Genomic DNA, 26827 nt, shown 5'->3' on the forward strand with positions numbered 1-26827 from the left:
TTTTCTAATGCAGCACTTTATTTACATTTATAGCTTTTAAAATATACATCTTACTACTAGTTTAAAAAGTAAACATGCCAGACTGACTCCTTAAATAGCTAATAAATGTTATTTTACAATTTTAGGCTGATAAACAGCAGCGTGAAGGTGTTTCATGTGGCCATTTATCCCAGTGTGGACTTATAATAACAAAGCTAATATGAAATTGAATTGTGGATGATAAATTGTGATGCAATTTGACTGTATTCTGTCCAGAGAGCCTGAGCATCAGCGAGGTCAGGTCCTGATGTTGGATATTTAGCTGGTCCTGAAACTCCAACTCATCCCTAAAATATAGGACTGAGCTCCATCATCACTCTAGAGAGCCCAATGCTGGGGGTCTTTATACCCCTCTAGCCCCCGGTCAGCACTGGGCACAGTGACTACTGGTGATGTCATGTGATCACAGCTGCTCCAGAGTATCTGGTCTGTAGAGAGAGTATACAGGTGTGTGTGAATGCCTGTAGCAGAAATAAATACACCTGAAAGCAGATGAATCAGTTACAGAAGGGCTTGTCTGGATACCTTTGGCCACATAGTGTGTCTCATAATTATGGCACATGGTCAAAGAGTTCTTAAGCTAAACTGTGTCAGAACTCGTCGTCGGAGCTGAGCAGCATGGTTTTCTCGTTGTCTCGTGTAGAGCCAGAGCTCAGGCTGCGTGTTAGAGCGCCCCCCGGCTGCTCCAGCGTGCTCTGCTGGGTGTACTGCTGATACGCCGGGGAGAAGTTATGGATGGCGTCCTGCACCATGTCCCCGGGGTTCATCGTCTCCTTCAGACTGCTGGAGATGCTCTTCATCACACAGCGCCCTGAGAGAGAGAGAGAGAGAGAGAGAGAGAGAGATTAATACAATAAGAAATGAGGTAAAATATTAACACCACTAAATATTTAAAAAATGTGATACAATACAGAGATACACTAAAATTTAAATTTTCAAAACAAAATGAAACTTTGAAATCTGGCTGAACATTACATACCAAACATGTTTTTTCCACAGGTTTTCATTAATTTTGCTAATTTTTTCATCATTAAAAGAACATCATGGCCTAAAGATATTTTGTCTTGTTTTGTCTTTAATTGTGTCGAACACAATTAAAATGGAAATTAGTGGATATTGTTGTCCCTTGATGACAGGTTCATGGCACTGGTTTAGATAGGATAAGTTTTGCTGTTTGATATGATGTGTTATGTCTCTAGGTCACTCTGAACATTTATGGCCGAATAATTTTGTTTGGATGATGGTATGATTTCTACAAACCTTTTCACCAGCAAAAGAAAAAAGAACATGGAGATGCTGGAGGTTCAGAATTAACATTTGAAAAAAGGAAATGAGAACAGAGTGTTTGTCATCTGGAGAAGAGAAAAGCAGGAGAGATTGAAAAGAGATGAAGCAGCTCAGAGAAACCTACCGTAATGTCCATAAACAGGGAAGGATCCTGATAGAGCAGCAGAGGCAGAGGGAGGGGTAATGTAAATACACATATAGAAGTCGGGAGGGTGTTAAATAAATAAAAAAATAAAAGAAATATAAAAGGTCAAAATGGGATTGTTCATAAAATCATGAGAGGGGAGGACAGCAGAGAGTGGAAGAGAGAAAAAGAGAAAGAGAGCAGCAGGTCAGTAAGGTGCAGTACAGCATATCTTCTGAGAAGGAAACAGCATTTATACAAAACAGAACCACTACAGGTAAGCCTACACATACCATATGCAAACCAACCAGCCTTAAAATCGTCGCCTTCTCGTTGAGAGATATAGTAAAAACAAATCAAACAAACTTTAATATCAGACAAAGATAACCTGAGTAAATATAAAACCCCTTTTTAAATGATGATTTCATTTATTAAGGGAAAAAACATCCAAACCAACCCCCCCCATATAAATTAACTATGATTAATCACTCTTTAAGAAGGTGAGTTCAATTTCACTAACTACAACTAGTCCTGATTACTGCCAGACCTGTTGAATCAAGAAATCACTTGAATGAAACCTGTCTGACAACATGAAGCAGCAAAAAGATCTAAATACATTGTGACGCTATCAGTTATCGGTTAACGTTTGAGTGAAGTTGTTGCCACAAAGGGTGGCACAACCAAGTTATTAGCTTTAGGGGACAAACACTTTTTACACAGGGCTAGGGCTAGATTTATATATATATATATATATATATATATATATATATATATATATATATATATATATATATATATATATATATAATGTTTAATAATGGGGGCAAATATACAGGTCTGGAAAAAAATAAGAGACCACTTAAAAACAATGAGTTTCTTTGATTTTACCAAATTGAAAACTCCTGGAAAATTATCAAGAGGAAGATGGATGATCACAAGCCATCAAACCAAACTGAACTACTTGATTTTTTGCATCAGGAGTAAAGGCATAAAGTTATCCAAAAGCAGTTTGTAAGACTGGTGGAGGAGAACACGATGCCAAGATGCATTAAAACTGTGATTAAAAAACAGGGTTATTCCACCAAATATTGATTTCTGAGCTCTTGAAACTTTATGAATATAAACTTTTAATATAAACGTTTTTTTGCATTATTTGAGGTCTGAAAGCTCTGCATCTTTTTTGTTATTTCAGCCATTTCTCATTTTCTGCAAATAAGTGACAATATTTTCATTTTGAATTTGGGAGAAATGTTGTCCATAGTTTAAAAAAGTTCATTTTACTCAAACATACAGTTGTGGTCAAAAGTTTACATACACTTGTAAAAAAACATAATGTTATGGCTGTCTTGAGTTTTCAATAAGTTCTACAACTCTTATTTTTCTGTGATAGAGTGATCGGAACACATACATGTTTGTCACAAAAAACAGTCATAAAATTTGGTTCTTTCATAAATTTATTATGGGTCTGCTGAAAATGTCACCAAATCTGCTGGGTCAAAAATATACATACAGCAACATTAGTATTTGGTTACATGTCCCTTGGCCATTTTCACGGCAACTAGGCGCTTTTGGTAGCCATCCACAAGCTCCTGGCAAGCTTCAGGTCGAATGTTTGACCACTCTTCTTGACAGAATTGGTGCAGTTCAGCTAAATGTGATGGTTTTCTTGCATGAACCCGTTTCTTTAGCACTGTCCACATGTTCTCAATGGGGTTTAAGTCAGGACTTTGGGAAGGCCATTCTAAAACCTTAATTCTAGCCTGGTTTAGCCATTCCTTTACCACTTTTGATGTGTGTTTTGGGTCATTGTCTTGTTGGAACACCCAACTGCGCCCAAGACCCAACCTTCGGGCTGATGGTTTTAAGTTTTCCTGCAGAATTTGGAGGTAATCCTCCTTCTTCATTATCCCATTTACTTTCTGCAAAGAACCAGTTCCACTGGCAGCAAAACATCCCCAGAGCATAATACTACCACCACCATGCTTGACAGTAGGCATGGTGTTCCTGGTATTAAAGGCCTCACCTTTTCTCCTCCAAACATATTGCTGGGTGTTGTGGCCAAACAGCTCAATTTTTGTTTCGTCTGACCAGAGAACTTTCCTCCAGAAGGTTTTATCTTTGTCCATGTGATCAGCAGCAAACTTCAGCCGAGTCTTAAGGTGCCTTTTCTGGAGCAAGGGCTTCTTTCTTGCACGGCAGCCTCTCAGTCCATGGCGATGTAAAACACGCTTGACTGTGGAGACTGACACCTGTGTTCCATCAGCTTCCAAATCCTTGCAGACCTGCTTCTTGGTGATTCTTGGTTGACTCTTGACCATCCTGACCAATCTCCTCTCGGCAGCATGTGATAGCTTGCGTTTTCTTCCTGATCGTGGCAGTGACACAACTGTTCCATGCACTTTATACTTGCGTATAATTGTCTGCACAGTTGCTCTTGGGACCTGTAGCTGCTTTGAAATGGCTCCAAGTGACTTCCCTGACTTGTTCAAGTCAATAATTCGTTTTTTCAGATCCACACTGAGTTCCTTTGACTTTCCCATTGTAGCTTTTGTAGCTGAGTCTAATCACTGGGTCAAATGAGCCCTATTTAAATGGGCTCATGAGAAGTCAACAGCTGTAGTCAATCAGAATCACTTACAAGAAGTGAAGAGGCCATGACATGAAGCTAATTTGATTGACACAACTCGCTACATCACCAAAATTGACAAATTTTGTTGCTGTATGTATATTTTTGACCCAGCAGATTTGGTGACATTTTCAGCAGACCCATAATAAATTTATGAAAGAACCAAATTTTATGACTGTTTTTTGTGACAAACATGTATGTGTTCCGATCACTCTATCACAGAAAAATAAGAGTTGTAGAACTTATTGAAAACTCAAGACAGCCATAACATTATGTTTTTTTACAAGTGTATGTAAACTTTTGACCACAACTGTATATCTATAAATAGCAAAATCAGTGAAACTGATTCAGAAACTGAATATACACACCCCACATCATCTATATTCTTCACTTCAACTGTCAGTGTTGTTAATATAATGGCTAATCAATGTACATTCCTGAGTAAAAATGACCTTTGAAAATAGTTCATTATAGGAACAACTGCTAGCATTGTTAGCATGTCTGATAATTTTCTCTCTCACCATAAGAGTCCAGTCTTTTGTCCATGTACACCTTGTAGGTGAAGGCGTGCCTGAGAGCCACAGCGGCAAAAAACATCTCAATGCAGATGATGAAGTTCTGGTAACCAGCGGCAACCGTGCCCTCCCCCACCTTCACGTCAGGAGATTCGATTTTAGGAATTGCCCCACACTTTTCCAGGATGGCCAGCAACATACCTGTATCACGAGGCAGTACAGTGAGTTAGTGGCATTTAGTATGCTGTAGATTGTTGGATGTATAATGTAGGATGTAGATGGTTGGGTGTATAATGTAGGATGTAGATGGTTGGGGGTATAATGTAGGATGTAGATGGTTGAGTTTATAATGTAGGCTGTAGATGGTTTGGTGTATAATGTAGGCTGTATATGGTTGGGGATGTAATGTAGGATGTAGATGGTTGGGTGTATAGTGTAGGCTGTAGATGGTTGGGTGTATAATGTAGGCTGTAGATGGTTGGGTGAATAATGTAGGCTGTAGATGGTTGGGTGAATAATGTAGGCTGTAGATGGTTGGGTGAATAATGTAGGATGTAGATGGTTGGGTGTATAATGAAGGATGTAGATGGTTGGGGGTATAATGTAGGATGTAGATGGTTGGGGGTATAATGTAGGATGTAGATGGTTGAGTTTATAATGTAGGCTGTAGATGGTTGGGTGAATAATGTAGGCTGTAGATGGTTGGATGCATAATGTAAGATGTAGATGGTTGGGTGTATAATGTAGGCTGTATATGGTTGGGTGTATAATGTAGGCTGTAGATGGTTGGATGTATAGTGTAGGCTGTAGATGGTTGGGTGAATAATGTAGGCTGTAAATGGTTGGGTGCATAATGTAGGATGTAGATGGTTGGGTGTAAATTGTAGGCTGTAGATGGTTGGGTGTATAATGTAGGCTGTAGATGGTTGGGTGTAAATTGTAGGCTGTAGATGGCTGGGTGTATAGTGTAGGCTGTAGATGGTTGGGTGTATAATGTAGGATGTAGATGGTTGGGTGTATACTGTAGGCTGTAGATGGTTGGGTGTATAATGTAGGCTGTAGATGGTTGGGGGTGTAATGTAGGCTGTAGATGGTTGAGTGTATAATGTAGGCTGTAGATGGTTGGGTGTATAATGTAGGATGTAGATGGTTGGGTGTATAAAGTAGGATGTAGATGGTTGGGTGTATAATGTAGGCTGTAGATGGTTGGGCGTATAATGTAGGCTGTAGATGGCTGGGTGTATAATGTATGCTATAAAACGTTGGGTGTATAATGTAGGCTGTAGATGATTGGGTGAATAATGTAGGCTGTAGATGGTTGAGTGTATAATGTAGGCTGTAGATGGTTGGGTGTATAATGTAGGATGTAGATGGTTGGGTGTATAATGTAGGATGTAGATGGTTGGGTGTATAATGTAGGATGTAGATGGTTGGGTGTATAATGTAGGATGTAGATGGTTGAGTGTATAACGTAGGCTGTAGATGGTTGGGTGTATAAGGTAGGCTGTAGATGGTTGGGTACTGTAGATGATTTGGTGTATAATGTAGGCTGTAGATGATTGGGTGAATAATGTAGGGTGTAGATGGTTGGGTGTGTAATGTAGGCTGTAGATGGTTGGGTGTGTAATGTAGGATGTAGATGGTTGGGTGTATAATGTAGGATGTAGATGGTTGGGGGTATAATGTAGGATGTAGATGGTTGAGTTTATAATGTAGGCTGTAGATGGTTGGGTGTATAATGTAGGATGTAGATGGTTGGGTGTATAATGTAGGATGTAGATGGTTGGGTGTATAATGTAGGATGTAGATGGTTGAGTGTATAATGTAGGCTGTAGATGGTTGGGTGTATAACGTAGGCTGTAGATGGTTGGGTAATGTAGATGATTTGGTGTATAATGTAGGCTGTAGATGATTGGGTGAATAATGTAGGCTGTAGATGGTTGGGTGTGTAATGTAGACTGTAGATGGTTGAGTGTATAATGTAGGCTGTAGATGGTTGGGTGTATAATGTAGGCTGTAGATGGTTTGGTGTATAATGTAGGCTGTATATGGTTGGGGATGTAATGTAGGATGTAGATGGTTGGGTGTATAATGTAGGCTGTAGATGTTTGGGTGTATAATGTATGCTGTAGATGGTTGGGGGTGTAATGTAGGATGTAGATGGTTGGGTGTATAATGTAGGCTGTAGATGTTTGGATGGTTGGGTGTATAATGTAGGCTGTAGATGGTTGGGTGTATATTGTATGATGTAGATGGTTGGATGTATAATGTAGGCTGTAGATGGTTGGGTGTATAATGTAGGATGTAGATGGTTGGGTGTATAATGTAGGATGTAGATGGTTGAGTGTATAATGTAGGCTGTAGATGGTTGGGTGTATAACGTAGGCTGTAGATGGTTGGGTAATGTAGATGATTTGGTGTATAATGTAGGCTGTAGATGATTGGGTGAATAATGTAGGCTGTAGATGGTTGGGTGTGTAATGTAGGCTGTAGATGGTTGGGTGTATAATGTAGACTGTAGATGGTTGAGTGTATAATGTAGGCTGTAGATGGTTGGGTGTATAATGTAGGCTGTAGATGGTTGGGTTTACAATGTAGGATGTAGATGGTTGGGTGTATAATGTAGACTGTAGATGGTTTGGTGTATAATGTAGACTGTAGATGGTTGAGTGTATAATGTAGGCTGTAGATGGTTGGGTGTATAATGTAGGCTGTAGATGGTTGGGTTTACAATGTAGGATGTAGATGGTTGGGTGTATAATGTAGACTGTATATGGTTGGGGATGTAATGTAGGATGTAGATGGTTGAGTGTATAATGTAGGCTGTAGATGGTTGGGTGTATAATGTAGGCTGTAGATGGTTGGGTTTACAATGTAGGATGTAGATGGTTGGGTGTATAATGTAGACTGTAGATGGTTTGGTGTATAATGTAGGCTGTATATGGTTGGGGATGTAATGTAGGATGTAGATGGTTGGGTGTATAGTGTAGGCTGTAGATGGTTGGGTGTATAATGTAGGCTGTAGATGGTTGGGTGTATAATGTAGGCTGTAGATGGTTGGGTGTATAATGTAGGCTGTAGATGGTTGGGTGTATAATGTAGGCTGTAGATGGTTGGGTGTATAATGTAGGCTGTAGATGGTTGGGGGTATATTGTAGGCTGTAGATGGTTGGGTGTATAATGTAGGATGTAGATGGTTGGGTGTATACTGTAGGCTGTAGGTGGTTGAGTGTATAATGTAGGCTGTAGATGGTTGGGTGTATAATGTAGGCTGTAGATGGTTGGGGGTATATTGTAGGCTGTAGATGGTTGGGTGTATAATGTAGGATGTAGATGGTTGGGTGTATACTGTAGGCTGTAGGTGGTTGAGTGTATAATGTAGGCTGTAGGTGGTTGAGTGTATAATGTAGGCTGTAGATGGTTGGGTATATTGTATGATGTAGATGGTTGGGTGTATATTGTATGATGTAGATGGTTGGGTGTATATTGTATGATGTAGATGGTTGGGTGTATATTGTATGATGTAGATGGTTGGGTGTATAATGTAGGCTGTAGGTGGTTGAGTGTATAATGTAGGCTGTAGGTGGTTGAGTGTATAATGTAGGCTGTAGATGGTTGGGTATATTGTATGATGTAGATGGTTGGGTGTATATTGTATGATGTAGATGGTTGGGTGTATATTGTATGATGTAGATGGTTGGGTGTATATTGTATGATGTAGATGGTTGGGTGTATATTGTATGATGTAGATGGTTGGGTGTATATTGTATGATGTAGACTGCCAAGCATATAATATAAGGTGTACATGGTTTGGTGTATACTGCAAGATACAGACTGTCTGGTGTATGATTTAACATGTAGTGTGCAGACTGTATAATGTAAGATATAAAGCTAATGCAGGCAGTAGAGTGTGTGGAGTGTTGAGTGATGGTTCCTCACCCTGCCAGAAAGAGAGGAAGATGACTGATTTGACCATGAAGAATTTGAGTACGGGGCTATAGGGCACCAGCAGCTCCCTCGTTGCAAAGTAGAAGAGAAACAGAGCGTAGAGAGACAGACTGACCGAGATGTTATAGATTATCGTCACATACAGATACCCACTCGCCACACTGCAGACAGACAGAAAGAGAGAGCGGGAGAGAGAAAGAGAGAACATGAAGTAATTAATGAATAGTGACGTTTTTGCACTTTTGAGGTTATTTTATTAAGTCTATACTAATTCAAAGATATACTTGAGCTTTGTGAGTTTCTGATTGTTCTATCAGTTCTTGTCACTAAATGTCATTTAAATTCATCATAAAATCATAAAAGCTGCCATAAAAAGTTCTGATAGGTGCTTCTGAAGACACTTGAAATTTGATATGGCACATCCCTAACAGAGATACTAAAAAATACAAGAATTTTATTAACAGAAGTCAATGATCCAGAATGTCATGATACTAATAATACACTTCAAATATCTCCACATATTCAGGATTAAATTAAAATAAATGATACTGGTCAGATATAATCTGTCTCTAGTAGAAAGTATCTAGTATCATGGGAAATGAGAACAGTGTGATTTTTTTTTTTTGCTAAAAACATCAAAACAAGTAGTACCCTGATGTGATGATGAGGGGTGGGTGATATGGCACAATGTTTCAGGGACCAATATTATAATATTGGTCCACAATATTGAAAAATGATATCATGATAAAATAATAAAAGTGATATTATTGCGTACAATATGATATGGCACACCCCTAGATATTATGAGCTGAAATATACAATGTCAAAAGTGGCATTATCCAGTTAGTGGTATGGGAAGTCCCACTTTCCCCAGTCCCCAGTTTCCTACTCAAGTTTTACACATTCTACTAGGGCTGCACGATTTGGGCAAAATATCTAATTGCGATTTTTCCACAGAATATTGCGATTGCGATTTAAATTGCGATTATTTTTAATCCATCAAAAACCTAAACCTGTATTAGTGGTTACCATACCTATCAAATAAATTTATAAACTTCTTCCACATAAAATATTCACAGGTATCTCAGATTAAATGCAGTTTTCAGTTTTATTTTTAAATTGCAAGTAACAACAAAATAAATAACAAGGTTTAACTGCAACATCAGTAACTGTAAAGTCTGAGTTTTGAGATGCATTTTTACAATATAAATTAACTTAAAAGTAAATCAGTTTTTTTGCACATTAAATGCAAAAGTAGCATCATTAATGCTTGCATGCACAAAAGGTATAACTGCAACATCAGTAACTGACTGGTCCGCTGTGGACAGTAATGCCTTAGCAGAAAAGCTAAAAAAAAAGCAAAATATCGGTTTTATCCTAAACTCTTTGAGTTTTGAGATGCATTTTTACAAATAAATGAACTTAAAAGTAAATCAGTTTTTAGCTGTTAGCTTCATACTGGTAGCTACCAGTGTTGGGCACGTTACTTTGAAAAAGTAATTAGTTATAGTTATTCATTACTTCTCCAAAAAAGTAACTGAGTTACTAACAGAGTTACTCCACTATAAAAGTAATTAGTTACCAGTAAAAGTAACTAATCGCGTTACTTTTTAATATTCGCCCATCAAAAAAGGAAATCAATTATACATTTACTATTAGAAAAATAACAAACGAAAATAAACCCAAAATGTTGACAAAAATATAATCTAACGAATTTAAAAAAAATAAAACGAAATTCTCCACACAACCAAAGAAAATTACTAAAACTTGTAATACTGAAAAAAACGGAAAAAACGGAAAAACGCGTCTGGGGATGAAATTAAACATACCAAGCCACCCTCAAAGGAAATATGTATATATAAACAAAAAAAATAATGGACAAAAACAACAATCTAATGACCGTTAAAATGGTATTAATATAACAACAGCCTTGCCAAAAGAGAATAGAGCTTAGATCAGGCCCAAAACGTGCACGTTTTGCAAGAGAGAAAGAAAGAGAGAGAGAGATTTCTGGTGTGAGTTACTACTCACAGGTAAATATTCTCACGCTGTATCTGCTGTTTCTCTTTCATCTGCCTGGCGCTCATATTGTAATCCCATAGATAGTTCTGCAGTTTCTCAGTGTTTTCTGTCGTATTTTGCGGCTAGCGCGAGCGCTTTACACAAGAACTAACGCCACGGACCAGGTGCCACGCGCTCGGCACAACACCGCCTGCTGTACAACTCCGCTGTACAACAGCGCTTTTAAATTAATTTAACACGAAAATGAGGGTATTCTATCAGTAATTTCAGTTAGTTGTAGTTAGTTTTATAAACACAAAATACAGTTCGAGATAGTTATGTTATTTTCTTTTAATTGCCGTTTTTATCAGATTCAGTTAACACAAATGTTTTTCACTTTCAGTTTTCGCTATTTCGTTCGCTTTAGTGAACAATAATAATTGGTTACTTAGCAACATTATGATTAGCACACCAAAGCTTTATATAAAATAAAAATAGGAGCCCGATTTCGGGTCGGTCCTCGGGTCAGGTCAGGTTCGGGCAGAAAATCTAAGCTCTAAAAGAGAAAGCAGCAGCACCACAAACATCGGAGCAGCTAAAAAGAGCTTAACGTCCTTAATTCGGAACTTGGCTTGTCCACGGCAATCACTGAATTGATTAGAGCAGCAAATCGTCACAATTGTGCCTCACTTCACCACGCCAAACCACAGGCACAGCGGCCAGAAGCTGTTTTAACGCCGTTACTCCCAACACTGGTACAAACTGATATTTATTTATACTGTTTATATATTACTTTTATATTTTATTTAATAATCCCCAAATACTAATAAAATTACAATATAACGAATTCCAAAAGATATAAACGAAAAACGGCACGCAATAGCAGAAATAAAATAAAGAAATATTATTTCTGCCCCAAAAAGACGCGTCGTCACCCCGGCGATGTGTGCGGCGCAAACCGATTAACCCACGCGCGGAGCTTTAAACAGGCAGAGCTGCAGCTGCTGACACGCGTGCAGCACTGTGTGATTATAACAGTGTAACTTGTGGTACATCATAAAGATCATAGTGTGATTTGTTGTATTAAAACAGATCTACCTCACAGACCATTTTCTGGAGCACCATCTGACAGAGCGCAAAGGAAAGCGGAGGGAATTCTCTGCTGACCCGGCGCGAGTTCGGGCATCAAGTCAGGTTCGGGTTCGCAGACAATCTGAACTCTACAACGCATTTAAACAATTGCACAGTGTCCGCCTGGCTTTAAATTATTTTATCCAAGTCTTCCACTCATGTCCAAGCGCCACTTTAAATTTAATTCACCCTGATGTAGCTGCAATGGAGAGAGCGGCAGTGCATGCTGGCTTCGTTGCGTTGAACGCAGCCCCGCCCTCCAGTGAAAAAAATATTCAAATGAATCCAGCCCCTGCTGCATCAGGCCAATCGGAGAAGAGCAGGCGGTGTGCTCACACACACACACAAGCCTCTCAGACACAGAACAGGCGCTTTTAACCACATAAGTTGGAAACACTTGCAGGCTATTGGCTAATTCAAATCGCAGCTCCTGCGATTGAAAAATCGCGTCCATTCAAATCGCGATTTCGATTAAAAAACGATTAATCGTTCAGCCCTACATTCTACACATATAAATGTCAGAAACTTAAAAAAAAAAAAAAAAATCATGGTCAATCATGCTCTCTGAGGCTTCGTCTGTCGATTTTAAGCTGCCTGATTGGGATTTAGACTGGTGATCATCCTGCATGTGTTTTTGACATGAGGTTTAAAAGACTCAATGTGTGTGAGAGAGATTTCCTTACTTAAAGTCTCCATCTCTGTATTTTCCAAACGCCTGCAGGATCACTGTAATAACAGCCATCAGGGGCTTCACCACACAGAACTGCAGAGTAGCCTGAGATACCAGAGAGAGGGAGAGAGAGAGAGAGAAAAAGAGAGAGAGAACAACATTAGGAATGCACTAAAATAAAAAAATGTTTTTTCATCACAAAACACAAAACTGGAGCTTTAGGCGTCACATTAGCTCTATGTTTACAGATGCAAAACTAAAGCATACAGAGAAATTAACATTGTAGCTACTGTGAAACTTAGAGTTGTAGAGTACCATCAATTTTGTCAGTGTGTAACTGTGTGCTTGTTTTTTTAACCTGATGTGCATTTTTTATCACGCCTTAACATGTTTAGCTTTTACTGATATCAGTGGAAAATACCCCCCACATACTGCGAGATCAGTGGCAGGGAGAGAAAAGACTTCCTAAAAACTTCAGAAGATTCCAACCTGTTTACAGAAGCGCAGGAAACCAATGGAGTAGGTTCTTCCCCACAGACAGCACGTCCCATATACACAACTAGACCTGCACACACACAAACACACACTTTTATTAACATAGTGTATCTGTAACTAAAACAGATTCATTTTGTATCTGTACACACACTACCAAAATCATCATCAGAAGAAGAAGAAGAAAACAAATAAATAGTTGTGTTTAAAATGTGTGTGAGAGAGACAGAAAGAGAGAGAGAGAGAGAGACACTTACTCAATGGGTTTTCCTCTTATCTCAGACATGATGGCACTTTCTCCACCCAGATATTCGTAACACAGACTCAGGAAGTTATAGATCACAAACGCTGTAGAGAAACACACACAAACATTTAATAGGCACTTAAGAAAACCATGCACAAAAGAAACAACAGACAAACTGTTATATATGCTTAAAAGTTTTTAAACCCTTAAGAATTTTCAATATATCTGCATAAATTTGATCTAAAACCTCATCGGATTTCCTAAAAATATACATAAAGAGAACCCAGATAAACATATTATATTGTCTTTAATAAATGGGGTGACATTTTATTTAAAGAATAGAGATCTATAAAAGTCTGCTCTTCACAACACATGTTTGTAAAAGTGCATCATGTCACGAACAAATTAGATTTCTTAGGAACCAAGAAAAAGAGTTATTAATGCTAATCAGGCTGAAAAAGGTTCCAAAATCATCGCTAAAGCATTTGGACTCCACCAATCCACAATCAGGCAGATTGTGTACAAAAAAGGAAATTCAAGATTTCCCAAGGATCACTCCAAGGATCATTTCAACCAAGATCACTCCAAGAGCAAGGCGTCTTTTAGTCGGCAAGGTCACAAAGAACCCCAGGGTAACTTCTAAGCAACTGAAGGCCTCTCTCACATGTTAATGTACGTGGGTCTACCATCAGGAGAACACTGAACAACAACAACAACAAACAACAGTTCTGTATAGAGAAATGCACTAAACTGATTAACAGTTTAACAGGAAATGTTTAGTTGCAGTTATTGCTGCAAAGCAAATGCAAAACTTTTATTATAACAACAACAAGTATAATAAGTATAATAAAACTAATTATTAAATAATACATTAATAAAGTGCACTGTTTGTGTTTGAGGGATGTGTGGATAGTGTTTTACATGCTTTCACTTCCCACACTGAGTGCATATTATATTTTTACACCACAAGGGGGCTCCCCAGGACTGACTGACCCACCCTGACTGGACCAGAGCCAGCCTACTTCCTGTCCTGCCTGCTTCATCAAAACACATCTTGATAAACACCAGAACTGATACACACACACACACATGTATATATACACATTCCTCATCCTTAGTGAGAGTTAAGGAGAGTGAGTAAAAGTGAATGAGGGTGAGTTACAGTGGGTGGAGCTTAATGGCTAAAAATGGCTATTGTGCAATATATGCAATGTTTGTGGACACCCCTTGTAATACATGCATTGTTCAGCTACTTTAATATGGCACCCACTGCTGACACAGATATTCAAATGCACACACACAGCCTGTCTAGTCTCTGAAGAGAATTACAGCCTATAGATTAAGACTGTCTGGAACTGATAACTAAACATGAATCTATTTGTACCATGTCTAATTCCAAGCATGGGCTAGAGGGTATACTGTATACAGTTTTGAGCTGTGGAGTAGTGGAACTCTGGATTCAGTTCTCTGTATTGATGGAGCTCTGTCTATTACTTTTGGATGGGATTAGTTGGGGGGGGGGGGGGGGGGATAGGGATGAGTTGGGGTGGTGATCATCCAACATCCTGGCCTCACTAATCCTCTAAATGCAATCAAATCCTCACATCAATGCTCCAGAATCTAAAATAATGTATTTTCTGGACAGTTAACATTTATTGTATTTTTCGGACTATATGGCACACTGGATTATACAGGGTTCATACACAGTTTAACCAATACATTTCCACTAAATTGTCATGAACATACGAGTTTGATTATAGTATGTCTAAAATTAATCAGATAAAATGTTGAAAAACAATCTTTAATAATAAAACGTGTGAGATCCTGAGAGCTCCATTGTGTAGGCTTACAATTACTGAATTAACCCTGAGCTGATGTATTTGTTAAGCTCAAAATAGATTTTCTCCATCGATAAAATAAAACACAGAGATTTGTAGACCAAATTTCCATGACTTTTCCCAAACTTTTTGGGTATTTTTATTTTTCCAATAACTTATCCAGGCCTGGAAATTTCCACGACTTTTCCAGGTTTTTCATGACCATACGAACCCTGATTATAAGGCGCGCCATCAGTGAACAGCCTGTTTTCAGTCTATTTTCATACATAAGGCGCAACGGATTATATGGTGCACTGAGCGCCTCCATGATGCTTCTGACTACAGTAGCCATAATGCTCAGACATACCATAATATTGCATTGAAGCACAGTAAGTATTACTCAAGGCTCCTGACTATGGTAGCTTGTTTTGCCAAATTCAGCACCCCAGCCAGGAAAAGCGTGATGTGCTTCTTTTAAACCAGGGGTGTCCAAACTTTTTGTTGAGGGCCAGAAGGAGAAATATATTTGAAGTTATGGGCCACAGACTCTGTAATAAAACAAATAATGAAATATACCACTTTAAATAATACTTTTTTTCCTGATTATTTCATTCACACACCATTTTACTTGACTAACTAGCTTTATCTTTGACAGTGTTGTGTAAACTAAGATTTTTCAAATTGATGTTTAATCATGATGTCTCTTAATATAAAACTCCTTAACTACGGCAACTTTTAGACACTTTGGCCCGTTTTTCTGCGCTAGAAATGCGCACTCTCTCCGCTTTTAGACTCTTTGGCCCCGTTTTTCTGCGCTAGAAATGCGCACTCTCTCCGCTTTTAGACTCTTTGGCCCCGTTTTTCTGCGCTAGAAATGCACACCCTCTCCGACTCTTTGCCCCGTTTCTGACACCTAGCGTTCAAACTTTGAATCTCACATTATAAAAACCTGCTTAACAGCGGACCAACTTTCATTCTATTTCTAAAATATCTCGCCGGCCGCTCCAAAAAAGGAAACGGGTCGCAAATGGCCCGCGGGACGTAGTTTGGACACCCCTGTTTTAAAGTTTACTTGGTCAAAATAAACAAACTAAGTGAACTAAGAAGGTTATCTCAGGTTTTGATTTAAGCAACACAGCGTGCACTCCTGAAAGAGAGGGGTTAGGAATTCGGCACACCAGACTATAGGGCGTACTGGCGATTTTTGAGAAAATTCAAGGATTTTACGTGTGCCTTATAGTCCAAAAAATACGTTACTCAACAAAAGCAGGATGCAGGATAAATGATTTTTTAATACCACTGATTTCAATTTTGTACACATACTGTAAATAGAAGCTTTAGCTGAGGTACTGCATTTTTGTATATGTATTATAAATACACAAATATATTCAAGAACATGCAGAATAGGGATTTCCAGTTGCACACTAGCTCCCCCTCTGTGCTGGAGTGAAATTGCTGGGGCCTTTATACAAACACTAAAGCTTAACATATTTTAGGGACTTACCAAATATCATCAACTTAAAGTAGCACTTTCTGTGTTTAGCTGTAATTGTGAAAAGGCTGAATCATTTATAACAAACAATGACTATACTCTAAAAAGTATTCTGTGTATCTATAAAAAAAAGACACCCAGCGGATATAAACACAGTAACTTCGCTCTCAGTTGAAACAACAGCATGGAGAAACAGCCTCAGCACTCCTGATCCCCCATAAAGACCACCACAGTCAGCGGGGGGCTGTTATTTATGAGCTCTTTGAACACAGCACATAAACACAGTCAGGCCTCACAGCAGTAATTTACTTAACTGCCCCCCTAACTCACTCGCACTCAGCCCTCGATTTAAGGGGGACTAGGGGTACAAAAGAAACCCCCTTAAAAACAACCATTCTTCTTCTAACCCCTTCTGTAATTCATGTGAAATACCTGGATGAGAGTTATTTTACTATTCTTAATAGCTGATACAAATAAAGTATTTGTGAATAATTGTTGATATATTTTTATTTTATTAATATAGGACACAAATATCCTCCTATCAGGGAGTTTTTTTTTTTTTTTTTTTTTTAACTCTCAGGGATGTGGTTTCTGTCCGGGGCACGTGAGCACTATTAGGACTGCTTTATTAGGAGTGTAACAATCTGTATATCAGTTCAGAATTAAACAATCTTAGCAGATATACATTAATTAGACCTGTTCTTGAAAACACACATGCTGTGTCAGTTGTGCTCATTTGCATACTGTTACCAGGAGACAACCTCAGCAACAATGCAACAAAACACTGCCATCATCAGGCCAGGAGGACAAAGAGGAGCACCATCTGTTACTAGGGATGAACTGAATATTTGGCAACTAAACTTCATCAGCTGAAAACAGTCCAATATTTTTAGCACTATAAGATGCACTGGATTATAAGGGAAACCATCAATGAACTTCTATTTTCTGGTCTATTTGCATACACAAAGCTCCTCACATTATAAGGTGCATTATGGGACACTAGTAAGGAACAGGGATGTCGCCATGTGTTCTTATAATTCAGCAGGTTTTGGCGCTGGGTGGTGGTGGGGAGGCAACTAAGTTAAGTAAACCTAAACTAAGTAAACAAAACTGTAATTCTTAAAATAATTAATAAAACATTTTCTTTTAAAGTCAAACAAGTGCTGGATGTTAATCTACACAGATTTCTCTCCTGACAACTGTTTATTTGGGGATGAAGTGCTTCCATTTAGTTACATTAGGCTTAGATTTCCAGATTTCCACTAAGGCTGGGTGCAGCAGCATTAGCATTAGCTGCTAACCTCTAGGAAAATGTAAATGCTACAGGCTGATAATCCTCACCTCTGAATGGTGAACGAGCTAGCGTTAGCACGGTTAGCAGATAATGCTAATACTGCTCCAGCAGTGCTGGCCGGGGTTAGCAGAAGGCTGATAATATTCACCTCTTAACAGCAAAAGAGCTAGCGCTTAGCACGGTTAGTGGCTAATGCTAATGCTGCTCCAGCTTCAGGGTGGAGAACTAAACGGAAACTCCTTTATAACTAGTAAGTAGAGTGACTTTACTCCTTCTTACAACCTGACTGGTAAAATTCATACATAAGGTTCACTGGATTATAAGGGACACTGACGATATCTGGGAAAATGAAAGGATTTTAAGTGTGCCTTATAGTGCACAAAATATGGTAAAAAGACAAGATAATTCATATTAAATAAAAACTAATTTATTTGAAGTCATACTTTAGCTGTTCCTCTAGAATTTCTTCTTAGCAACAACAGCAGGTCAGCACTGAAAGATATGAACTGTACAGGGCTAGGATAGTAACAGTAGCTTAGCTAACCTAGCCTTAGCATTTGTCTATCTGCATGTCTCAAAGTAAACATGTGACATAAGCTGCATTGCAAAGCTAAATCTATAAATAAAATGCACAGCTGAGGTAGCTGGTAAATAAATGTATATGAGTAGAACAGCACTGCTGAGGTAATCGTATTATTAGAATTTAACTGCTGTGGTAAATGTAATGGGTTTTGTTGGTATGTCTGCTAGAATATGAAAAATGTTTTTACATTGTAGTTTTAAAATTGAATTAAAATTGAAATAAATGAGGTGGTTTTTTTTAACCAGCTAAAAACAACAATGTCTTTACCTTCATAGCAGTCTCTGACAGTGTCGAAGTAGACATAGAACTCCTCATTGGTGAAGAAGAGCAGACTGAGCCAGGAGTCGAAGGCGTAGATGGGGACAATGAAGAGGATGCGGACAATGTGTCGCTGCTCGTTGGGGGAGCTGTAGTAGCGCAGGTGCATGTAGATCTGCAGGAGAAACCACAGGTTAAAGCACATTTACACCCCAGAGTGTCTCCACACCTGTTCCAAATCAGGATAATGAATGATTAACTATATGTGCAAATGTTTGTGGACACCACTTCTAATAAATGCATTCAGCTTGCACCAATTTTATTATTAAGGGAGAAAATTTTAAACAACATGGACCTATGTGCAAAGTGTTTGCCCTCTAAACCTGACTGGTTGGGCCACCCTTAGTAGCAACAACTGCAACCAAGCTTTTATTGTAACTTGTAATGAGTCTTTAGCAGCTCTGTGGAGGAATTTCTTCTTTACAGAATTGTTGTAATTCCGCCACATTGGAGCATAAACTTCCTTTTTAAGTTCATGCCACAGCATCTCAATCGGATTCAGGTCAGGACTTTGACTAGGCCACTCCAAACTCTTCACTTTGCTTTTCTTCAGCCATTTAGAGGTGGACTTGCTGGTGTGTTTTGGATCATTGTCCTGCTGCAGAACCCAAGTTTGTTTCAGCTTGAGGTCACAAACAGATGGCCGGACATTCTCCTTCAGGACTCTTGTCTTTTGTCTCGTCCGTCCACAGAGTATTTTTCCAAAAGTCTTGTGAATCATCAAGATGTTTTCTGGAAAAATTGAGACGAACTTTAATGTTATCTTTGCTCAGCAGTGGTTTTCGTCTTGTCACTCTGACATGTAGGCCATTTTTGCCCGGTTTCTTTTTATGGTGGAGATTATGAACACTTACCTTAACTAAGGCAACCGAGGTTTGGTTTTTTTTTATATTATGTGGTCTTTTGTGACCTCTTGGATGAGTCGTTTGTGCGCTCTTGTGGCAATTCTGGTCACTCCTGGGAAGGTTCACCACTGTTCCACTTTTCCACTTTAGAAATAGCTTTATAACCTTTTCCACACTGATAGATCTCAATTACTTTCTTTCTCTCTTGTTCCTGAATGTCTTTGGATATTGGCATTATATGTCTAGCTTTTGAGTCTGTTCTGGTTGCTTTTGCTTTGTCAGGCAGGTCCTATTTAAATGATTTCTTGATTGACAAGAGGTGTGGCAGTAATCAGGTCTGGATGTGGCTGAAGAATTTGAACTCAGGTGTTATAAACCTTATGTTTTAAGTTATGTTTTAAATGGAGAAATATGTTTTCTACCATAATAATAAAAACAGTTAAAACTGCATTTGTGTTTACTTGTGTTGTCTTTGATGAATATTTAAATTTGTTTGATGATCTGAACTATTTAAGACATTGACAAACATGTAAAAGGATTTACTTTCAAGTGCTAAACACGAACAACAAAGTCCAGAACTGAATTTTGGTTTAAAGGTCCATAAACAGGCTAAGCACAGTTTAACAAGTGCATGTTCCAATGATACAAATATTTTCCATTATATCCAGGGTTACCATTAGTTTTGTCCAGGCCAAATTTATTATTTTTAAATGATTCTATTAAACCACAGTTCAAAATCCACATCTGATTATCAGTAGTTGATTGTCAGTACACTTGTTTTTGTTATTACATTTTTTTCAGTTTCAAATCATTTTACTGATCACAGAAGTTTTTTTCATTTGGGATTCTATAATAGATTTCTTTCATTGAATGTGATAGAGTAATTCTATCTGTAATTATTTTTTTTTATTTTAACTAATGTTTATTTATTCATGTATTTTGCTTGTGCAACAATTAGGACAAGGTTACGTGATGTTACTGCAAACTAAAGATCAGACCATTAGAGCTCAATACATTTAGCCTGAACCAGTTTCAGAAACCAAACACACCTGCAGTGTTCAGCACACACCCTCCTTCTCCTCCTCCTCACAGCTGTGTGTGTGTGTGTGTGTGTTGTGGGGGCTCAACATGTCTATTTTCTATCTAAAGCATTTGTCAACAGCAGCTTTTGTCTGTCTGATATCAGAACACAAACACCTACATATCACCTTACACACACACACACACACACACACACTAAAGAGCAGAAGAGTGGAGCACTGCTGCTAAGCAACCGTCTCAATACTCTGATGTCACGACACTTTCTGCACAGCATCAGTGTACATGAGAAGGCTGTGTGTGTGTTGTGTTTTATAATGGGCTCACAATACACATTCAGGCAACAGGTTAAACACACTGATGACAGAAGTGCATATTCACCTGGGCGCCTGCCAGCTGTCTCATCTGATAGTAGTGATGTGTTTTTGAATAACACTTGTTTATTTATTATTTGATATGTATTGTTTACTATATATTATATACATTTTGCAATATGTACATTACAGTACATACATTATTTTTACTTAATAAATAAATACACTGCTGCATTCTAGTAATTATAATCATGGTAATACAATATACAATTAATTCCTATTATATGTGTTTGTGTGTGTGTGTGTGTGTGTGTGTGTGTGTGTGTTACCTGGTGGCAGGTAAGCAGCAGTGCGGTCCAGACGAACAGTCCGGAGATGGTCTGAGCCGCGGGGGTCATTAGGAATATGGGCTCATCCGGGCTCACCAACGGGGCCTCGGTCACCCAAGACCTGTTCTGACCCTTCGGGGCCACTGTTGCCGGGTCTGGCGCCATGCCAACTGCAGAGCTGTTCCCCAGGTCGCGTCTCCACAGCTGCCTCATCTGGAGGAAAGAAACAATCATTGATTAGAAAACAAACAAAAAAAAGAGTCAGTCATTAAAAACCCATTCATTTGAAAAGCTTGACAACTTTTTCATTCAATTATTTGATTTTTTTTTATTTTTTCCAAGATTGTAAAATTATATTGGAAGTTATCCAGGCATCAAAATGTTTTTGATGGTCTTTGCTAATGCACTTGAGAAAACTTATTTCATATTCTTGAAATGTCTTTGCCATCAAGGTGCCGGCGCTCAGAGGGAGCAAAATTGGCCCTGCTCTCTCTGGGTGGGTAGATGGCGCTCTCTCCCCACATCACTCCTAGGGTGATGTCTGCAGCACAGGGCGTCTGTGAGCTGATGTATTGGAACCAAGCCGCTGTGCTATCCTCCAAGCACGCTGTGATGCTACTCAGCAAAAGAAGTGATGGCTGGCTTCACATGTATCGGAGGAGGCATGTGCTAGTTTTCGCCCTCCTGGTGTGTTGGGGCGTTACTAGTGATAGGGGGGAGTCCTAATGAGTGGGTTGGGTAATTGGCCGTGTAAATTGGGGAGAAAAGGGGAAAAAATTGAAAAGTATTTAGTAGAGTATTTCTTGTCATAATATGAATTAGAACATTACTCAGATAGGTCTATTTATTGTATACCAACTCTACCTAATGCTACTTGGCAAAGCTCCATCAGCAGCATCTCGAAAAGAAGTGGTGGCTAACTTCACAAGTATCGGAGGAGGCATGTGCTAGTCTTCACCCTCCTGGTGTGTTGGGGCATTACTAGTGTTGGGGGAATCCTAATGAGTGGGATGGTTAAATGGCCGTGTAAATTGGGGAGAAAACAGGATACAAATTAAAAATAATTCAGCATATTTCAGTACACCTGACCCAAACCACCTGATCTAAATATTCAAACACACTCTGTGCTAAGTGTTGACTTGATTAGGGGTGTGTGTGTGTGTGTGTGTGTGTGTGTGTGTGTGTGTGTGTGTGTGTGAATGAGTCACACTGGCTGTGTTTCTGTCAGCTGAGAGTTTAGCTGTAACCTCTGACCCCTCTTACACATTAGCGTCATATGACCCACAGACACAGTGACCCCTGTGTGCATGTCAAGTGACACCCCATCACACAGACACACATACCACATCACACACACACACACACACACACACGGTCATGAGTGACGTAATACACCTGTATCTATTTACACAGTTGTCAGACTGTTGTTTACAACTCAGTGTAAAGTCCTACAGGTTGAATTAGTTTTACCTGGGGATGAGGTGTAATGTAATTATTACTCAGTGACTAAATGCACCAGTCATAATTTATAGACAGAGTGCTCCAGCATTAGTTAAATGTCCACTGCCCTTTATCTTTTGTAAGACAAGCAGTAAATAGTTTATATTAATCTCATAATGTATTGCGATGGAAAAATGTCACTATGTGCATCAGGAAAAAAACGATACCATGTTTTGTTTATGAAATGTTATGCAGTTGCAGTGTTTTAACACCTGTGGTCACAATCCTGCTAGTGCAGGCCAAAGAACCAGTGGGCGTAAGCAAAGAGCGGAGGATATGTCAGTCATTTTTGACTAAAGCCAATCAGACAACAGTTTTTTTTTACTGTATGGGTGGCGGGATTTGTTCTCACCGGGGTCGCTGCACAAGTTTTGACTCTCCAGCATTTGACTCTTGTGGGCTGGGAGAGAAGACAGATCCTTCACTCAGCCATTACAAGGCAAAAGGAATGATAGATTTCCAATAATGTAGTGGAGTTAAAGCAAGATGTTTGGATTTTACATGCAGCCAAATTAAAGTAAAAAGTCACCAAAAAAGTGCAAATACATTAGTAAAGAAACACAAAAATTGTCCACTGAGACAATTATACTTTCACTCTAAATTGGCCAAATAAATACGTGATTAATTAAGTAATATAACAACACAGTAGTTTGTTTATGCTTAGAACAGTACGAAGGGGAATTATACAATATTTCAATTGTTTATACATTTAAGAAATAAAAAGAAGTTAAAGTCACATTATTTTTGTCATTCAAAGTTTGTTAAACTTCGTAAAAAAAAATCATAAATCGATTTGTGAACACCCCTATTAAATACTGTGGAAATGCAGCTTTTCTGATACCTAATGTGTCTAATATGCTGATTTTGATAATAAAATTTCATTTTTACTATAACCGTGTTATCATCTGGGTTATCATCACGTTTTTTTTTTTTTTTTTTAGATGACAGCAGTGTGGAAATCGAGTAGCCACTCCCATCTCAGGCATTTATACTGAGATTTCTAATTCAGAGTGAATCATTCATACATTTTACACACACACACACACACACACACACACACACACACACAAACACACACACATACATACACACACACACACCTATAGAAGTCAGTCTGACTAACAGGTGATCAACTGCAGGTGACCTTTTACAGCGTAACAGAATACAAGTCAACTCATCCTCCTGTGAAACAAACAGTCACACACTGACATCATCTCTGTGCACACACACAGTAAACACACAGGTCAGTCACAGAGTTCAGAGGTCATCTGCTCTCTATTAGACACTCAGGCAAATCACAGGAGTTTTAAACACCACTGACACTGTGTGTGTGTGTGTATGTATGTGTGTGTGTGTGTGTGTGTGTGTGTTTACAGATAGAGTAACATGACATCCTCTCTTTATTACTAAAGTGGTCTCCGGTCCCTCAGAGCACATTTCCTGGAACGGGCACAGGGAAGGATCAGACTCCCTGTTGCCATAACAACCTCGACGCAGACAAAGCTAACCACATCAAAGACTATAAGAACCAATCAGAACAAGACCAAGACAATTCCATCTAAAAATAATAATAAAAAAATCAATAATGCCTTGAACTATCAGTTTAAATCCAGTTTTTACAAATGAATTAATTCAGCACTCAGGCTTTACTGGCATGGAAGTTGTGCTCAGCACAGGGGTGAGTCATGTGTGCTGTAATCACAGTGTAATTACTGCGTGTTCTAGTCCACATAGCACAGCTCTATCACCTCCTCCCACCACCCGCTTTACATCCATACACTTTATCTCCTCTCATAACAGCGGTTCTGTGGAGTGATGAATCAATACTGAGCTGTTCTGACTCTGAACGCTGACCCCAATCCACCCAGACAAACACAAAACAACCTGCAGGACCAGCAGCAGCAGCAGCAGCAGCACACAATCTCTGAGTTCTACATCACTTCCTGCAGAGATGCTAAAAGCTAATCAGAGGTCTGCGAGTTTAATCTAACAGAAGGTAAACAAGGAGACAAAACATGTAACACCACCCGACTCAGACACTGACAGAAGAAGATAAGCAGTAGTTTGAGGGATTAATCGATGCAGCACCTACATTTTAAAACTACAGTACACTACAGTACATAATTATAGAGTACGGGAAACAATCATAACGTAACCAACAGACAGACCACTAAACACAGTCCGTCAGTAAACTAAAAACGAGACCAGCACTATGTCAACACAAGAAAACAAGGTTCTGCTCTCTGTCTGTACAACAAATAAAGACCCTACTCGATTTTTTAACTACAAAAACGGTCTGCACTATGTTTAAATTACAGTTTAAAAACATGTTTTAATGTCTAAACTACAAAACAAGGCTATGTAATATGTCTTAACTACAAACCAAGCCTATGATCCATGTCTTAACTACAAAAGAATGGCCATGATCTATGTCTAAACTACAAATTAAGGTCATGATCTATGTCTAAACTACAAAGCAAGGCCATTATCTATGTCTAAACTACAAATCAAGACCATAATCTATATCTAAACTACAAATCAAGGCCATGATCTATGTCTAAATTACAAAGCAAGGCTATGATCTATGTCTAAACTACAAATCAAGGCTATGCTCTATATCTAAACTACAAATCAAGGCTGTGCTCTATGTCTAAATTACAAATCAAGGCCATGATCTATGTCTAAACTACAAATCAAGGCCATGATCTATATCTAAACTACAAATCAAGGCTAAGCACTGTGTAAACTACAAATTTAGGCAATGATATATGTCTAAACTACAAATCAAAGCCATGCTCTATGTCTAACCTACAAATCAAGGTCATGATTTCTGTCTAAACTACAAATCAAGACCATGATCTATGTCTAAACTACAAATCAAGGCCATGATCTATGTCTAAACTACAAATCAAGGCTATACTCTGTCTAAACTACAAGACAAAGCCTGGTCAAAGTAAAATACAAAACAGAGCTCAGCTCTGTGTTCAAACTACAAAACAAGAATCAAACAAGGCCATGAACTATATCTACACTTCAAAATAAAGACCAGAACTGTCTCAAAGTCTCAAATAAGATCTTATTGAATATGTATTTCAAAACGAAGGCCTTGTCTGACTTTGAATTTCCAAAATAAGGCCATAAATAATGAATGGTCTCTACAAACATAAAGAAAAAGTCATTTGTACAAGAATCTCCAAGGGGATCTGTCACCTCTGCACCAACAACCGCAAAGAGTGTGTGTGTGTGTGTGTGTGTGTGTGTGTGTGTAGCAGGAGGAGGATAAATTCAGCTTATATGAGAAGACGATGAGGGTTTATTTGATAAATGTATTGATGTGTGTGTGTGCCCTAACCCAACCCTAACACACACACAAACACAAACACAGGCACACATAGGCACACACTCTCACACACACACACACACACACACACACACACACACACAGATAGCAAAAAACGCTAAAACAAACTAACGCCAGCATTTATAAACACTGCAGTTACTTAGATACTAATTCGCCAGTTTGTTGTTGTAACTCCCCGTTCCACCTTAAATGGCGCAGCTGTTCCTTTCAGAATGATGAGGCAGAATGGACCTGCTCCACCATTTAAGGTGGAACGGAAAATTAGAAAAAGAAGCTGGTAAACAGCTATTAAAACATTTCCAGAGAAGATTTTTTTCTTACCTCTGAGCAGCAGAAGCGGTCACTCAGTGCTCACTGCAGTCCTCCGTCCTCTCATTTACTCCCAGCTCCACTAATCACTGTTCAGCCCTCAGTAAAACCCCCTCTCTACAGCACACACACACCGCTCTAACTCCTCTACAGCTCTACCGAACAAACACTTCACCCATAACTTACTCTCCCTCACAGCAGCGCGGACACTCCAACAACACTCCAAATAATCCACATTAAAATCCGCATCCACACCGCGGATTCAGATTCGCCTCCAGCAGCTGGATTTTCTCAGCTGTCGAGTCTGAAATTAACTCTATTCCATGTAACCTAATATCACAATCCAGGAATGTCTCTAAAACGAGTCTATAAAACACAGAAAAGGTGAAAATAAATCCGTGTTCAATCTGAAATTCACTCCGTGCAGATTCTCCCCGTTAAACCGCTGCTCCGCTTCAGTCCGGCTCCGCGCAGGCGCACTGCGTGCCACAGAGCTGGCGAGGTGACGTCACAGCGCTCAGCGGTCCACGTCGCTCTCTCCGAGGTGAAT

General features: G+C 39.0%; 2 protein-coding genes across 3 annotated transcripts in view; one reads left to right on the forward strand and one right to left on the reverse strand.

Moving 5' to 3' along the window:
- Positions 1 to 26763, reverse strand: LOC103039870 (transmembrane protein 184B). Of its 2 annotated transcripts, XM_049475824.1 has the most exons (10): positions 26290 to 26763; positions 21108 to 21320; positions 18531 to 18696; positions 13091 to 13181; positions 12831 to 12906; positions 12355 to 12446; positions 8531 to 8700; positions 4598 to 4792; positions 1451 to 1477; positions 1 to 850 (listed from the first exon to the last, which is right to left on the reverse strand). In XM_049475824.1, the coding sequence occupies exons 2-10, from the start codon at positions 21318 to 21320 to the stop codon at positions 630 to 632; spliced, it is 1251 nt and encodes a 416-aa protein (XP_049331781.1). In that variant the 5' UTR covers positions 26290 to 26763; the 3' UTR covers positions 1 to 629. The 2 variants fall into 2 exon arrangements, with proteins under 2 accessions (XP_049331781.1, XP_049331782.1); XM_049475825.1 differs by lacking the exon at positions 1451 to 1477 and having other exon boundaries at positions 26290 to 26762.
- LOC111189911 (GTPase IMAP family member 8-like) overlaps positions 1 to 26827 on the forward strand; it is a 213427-nt gene that overhangs the window by 48329 nt on the left and 138271 nt on the right. The gene's annotated exons all lie outside the window — the stretch shown is intronic.

This window comes from Astyanax mexicanus, chromosome 3, assembly GCF_023375975.1.
Source record: "Astyanax mexicanus isolate ESR-SI-001 chromosome 3, AstMex3_surface, whole genome shotgun sequence".
In the NCBI taxonomy this organism is placed as follows: Eukaryota; Metazoa; Chordata; class Actinopteri; order Characiformes; family Acestrorhamphidae; genus Astyanax; species Astyanax mexicanus.

Bases quoted from the DNA above. Each gene is read 5' to 3' on its own strand.
- LOC103039870 (XM_049475824.1), bottom strand. From the start codon at position 21,320: ATGAGGCAGCTGTGGAGACGCGACCTGGGGAACAGCTCTGCAGTTGGC. The intron at 12,907-13,090 runs GTAAGTGTCTCT...GTGTGTGTGCAG, and splicing joins ATAAGAGGAAAACCCATTGA to GTCTAGTTGTGTATATGGGA. The intron at 12,447-12,830 runs GTTGGAATCTTC...CTGGTATCTCAG, and splicing joins TCCTGCGCTTCTGTAAACAG to GCTACTCTGCAGTTCTGTGT.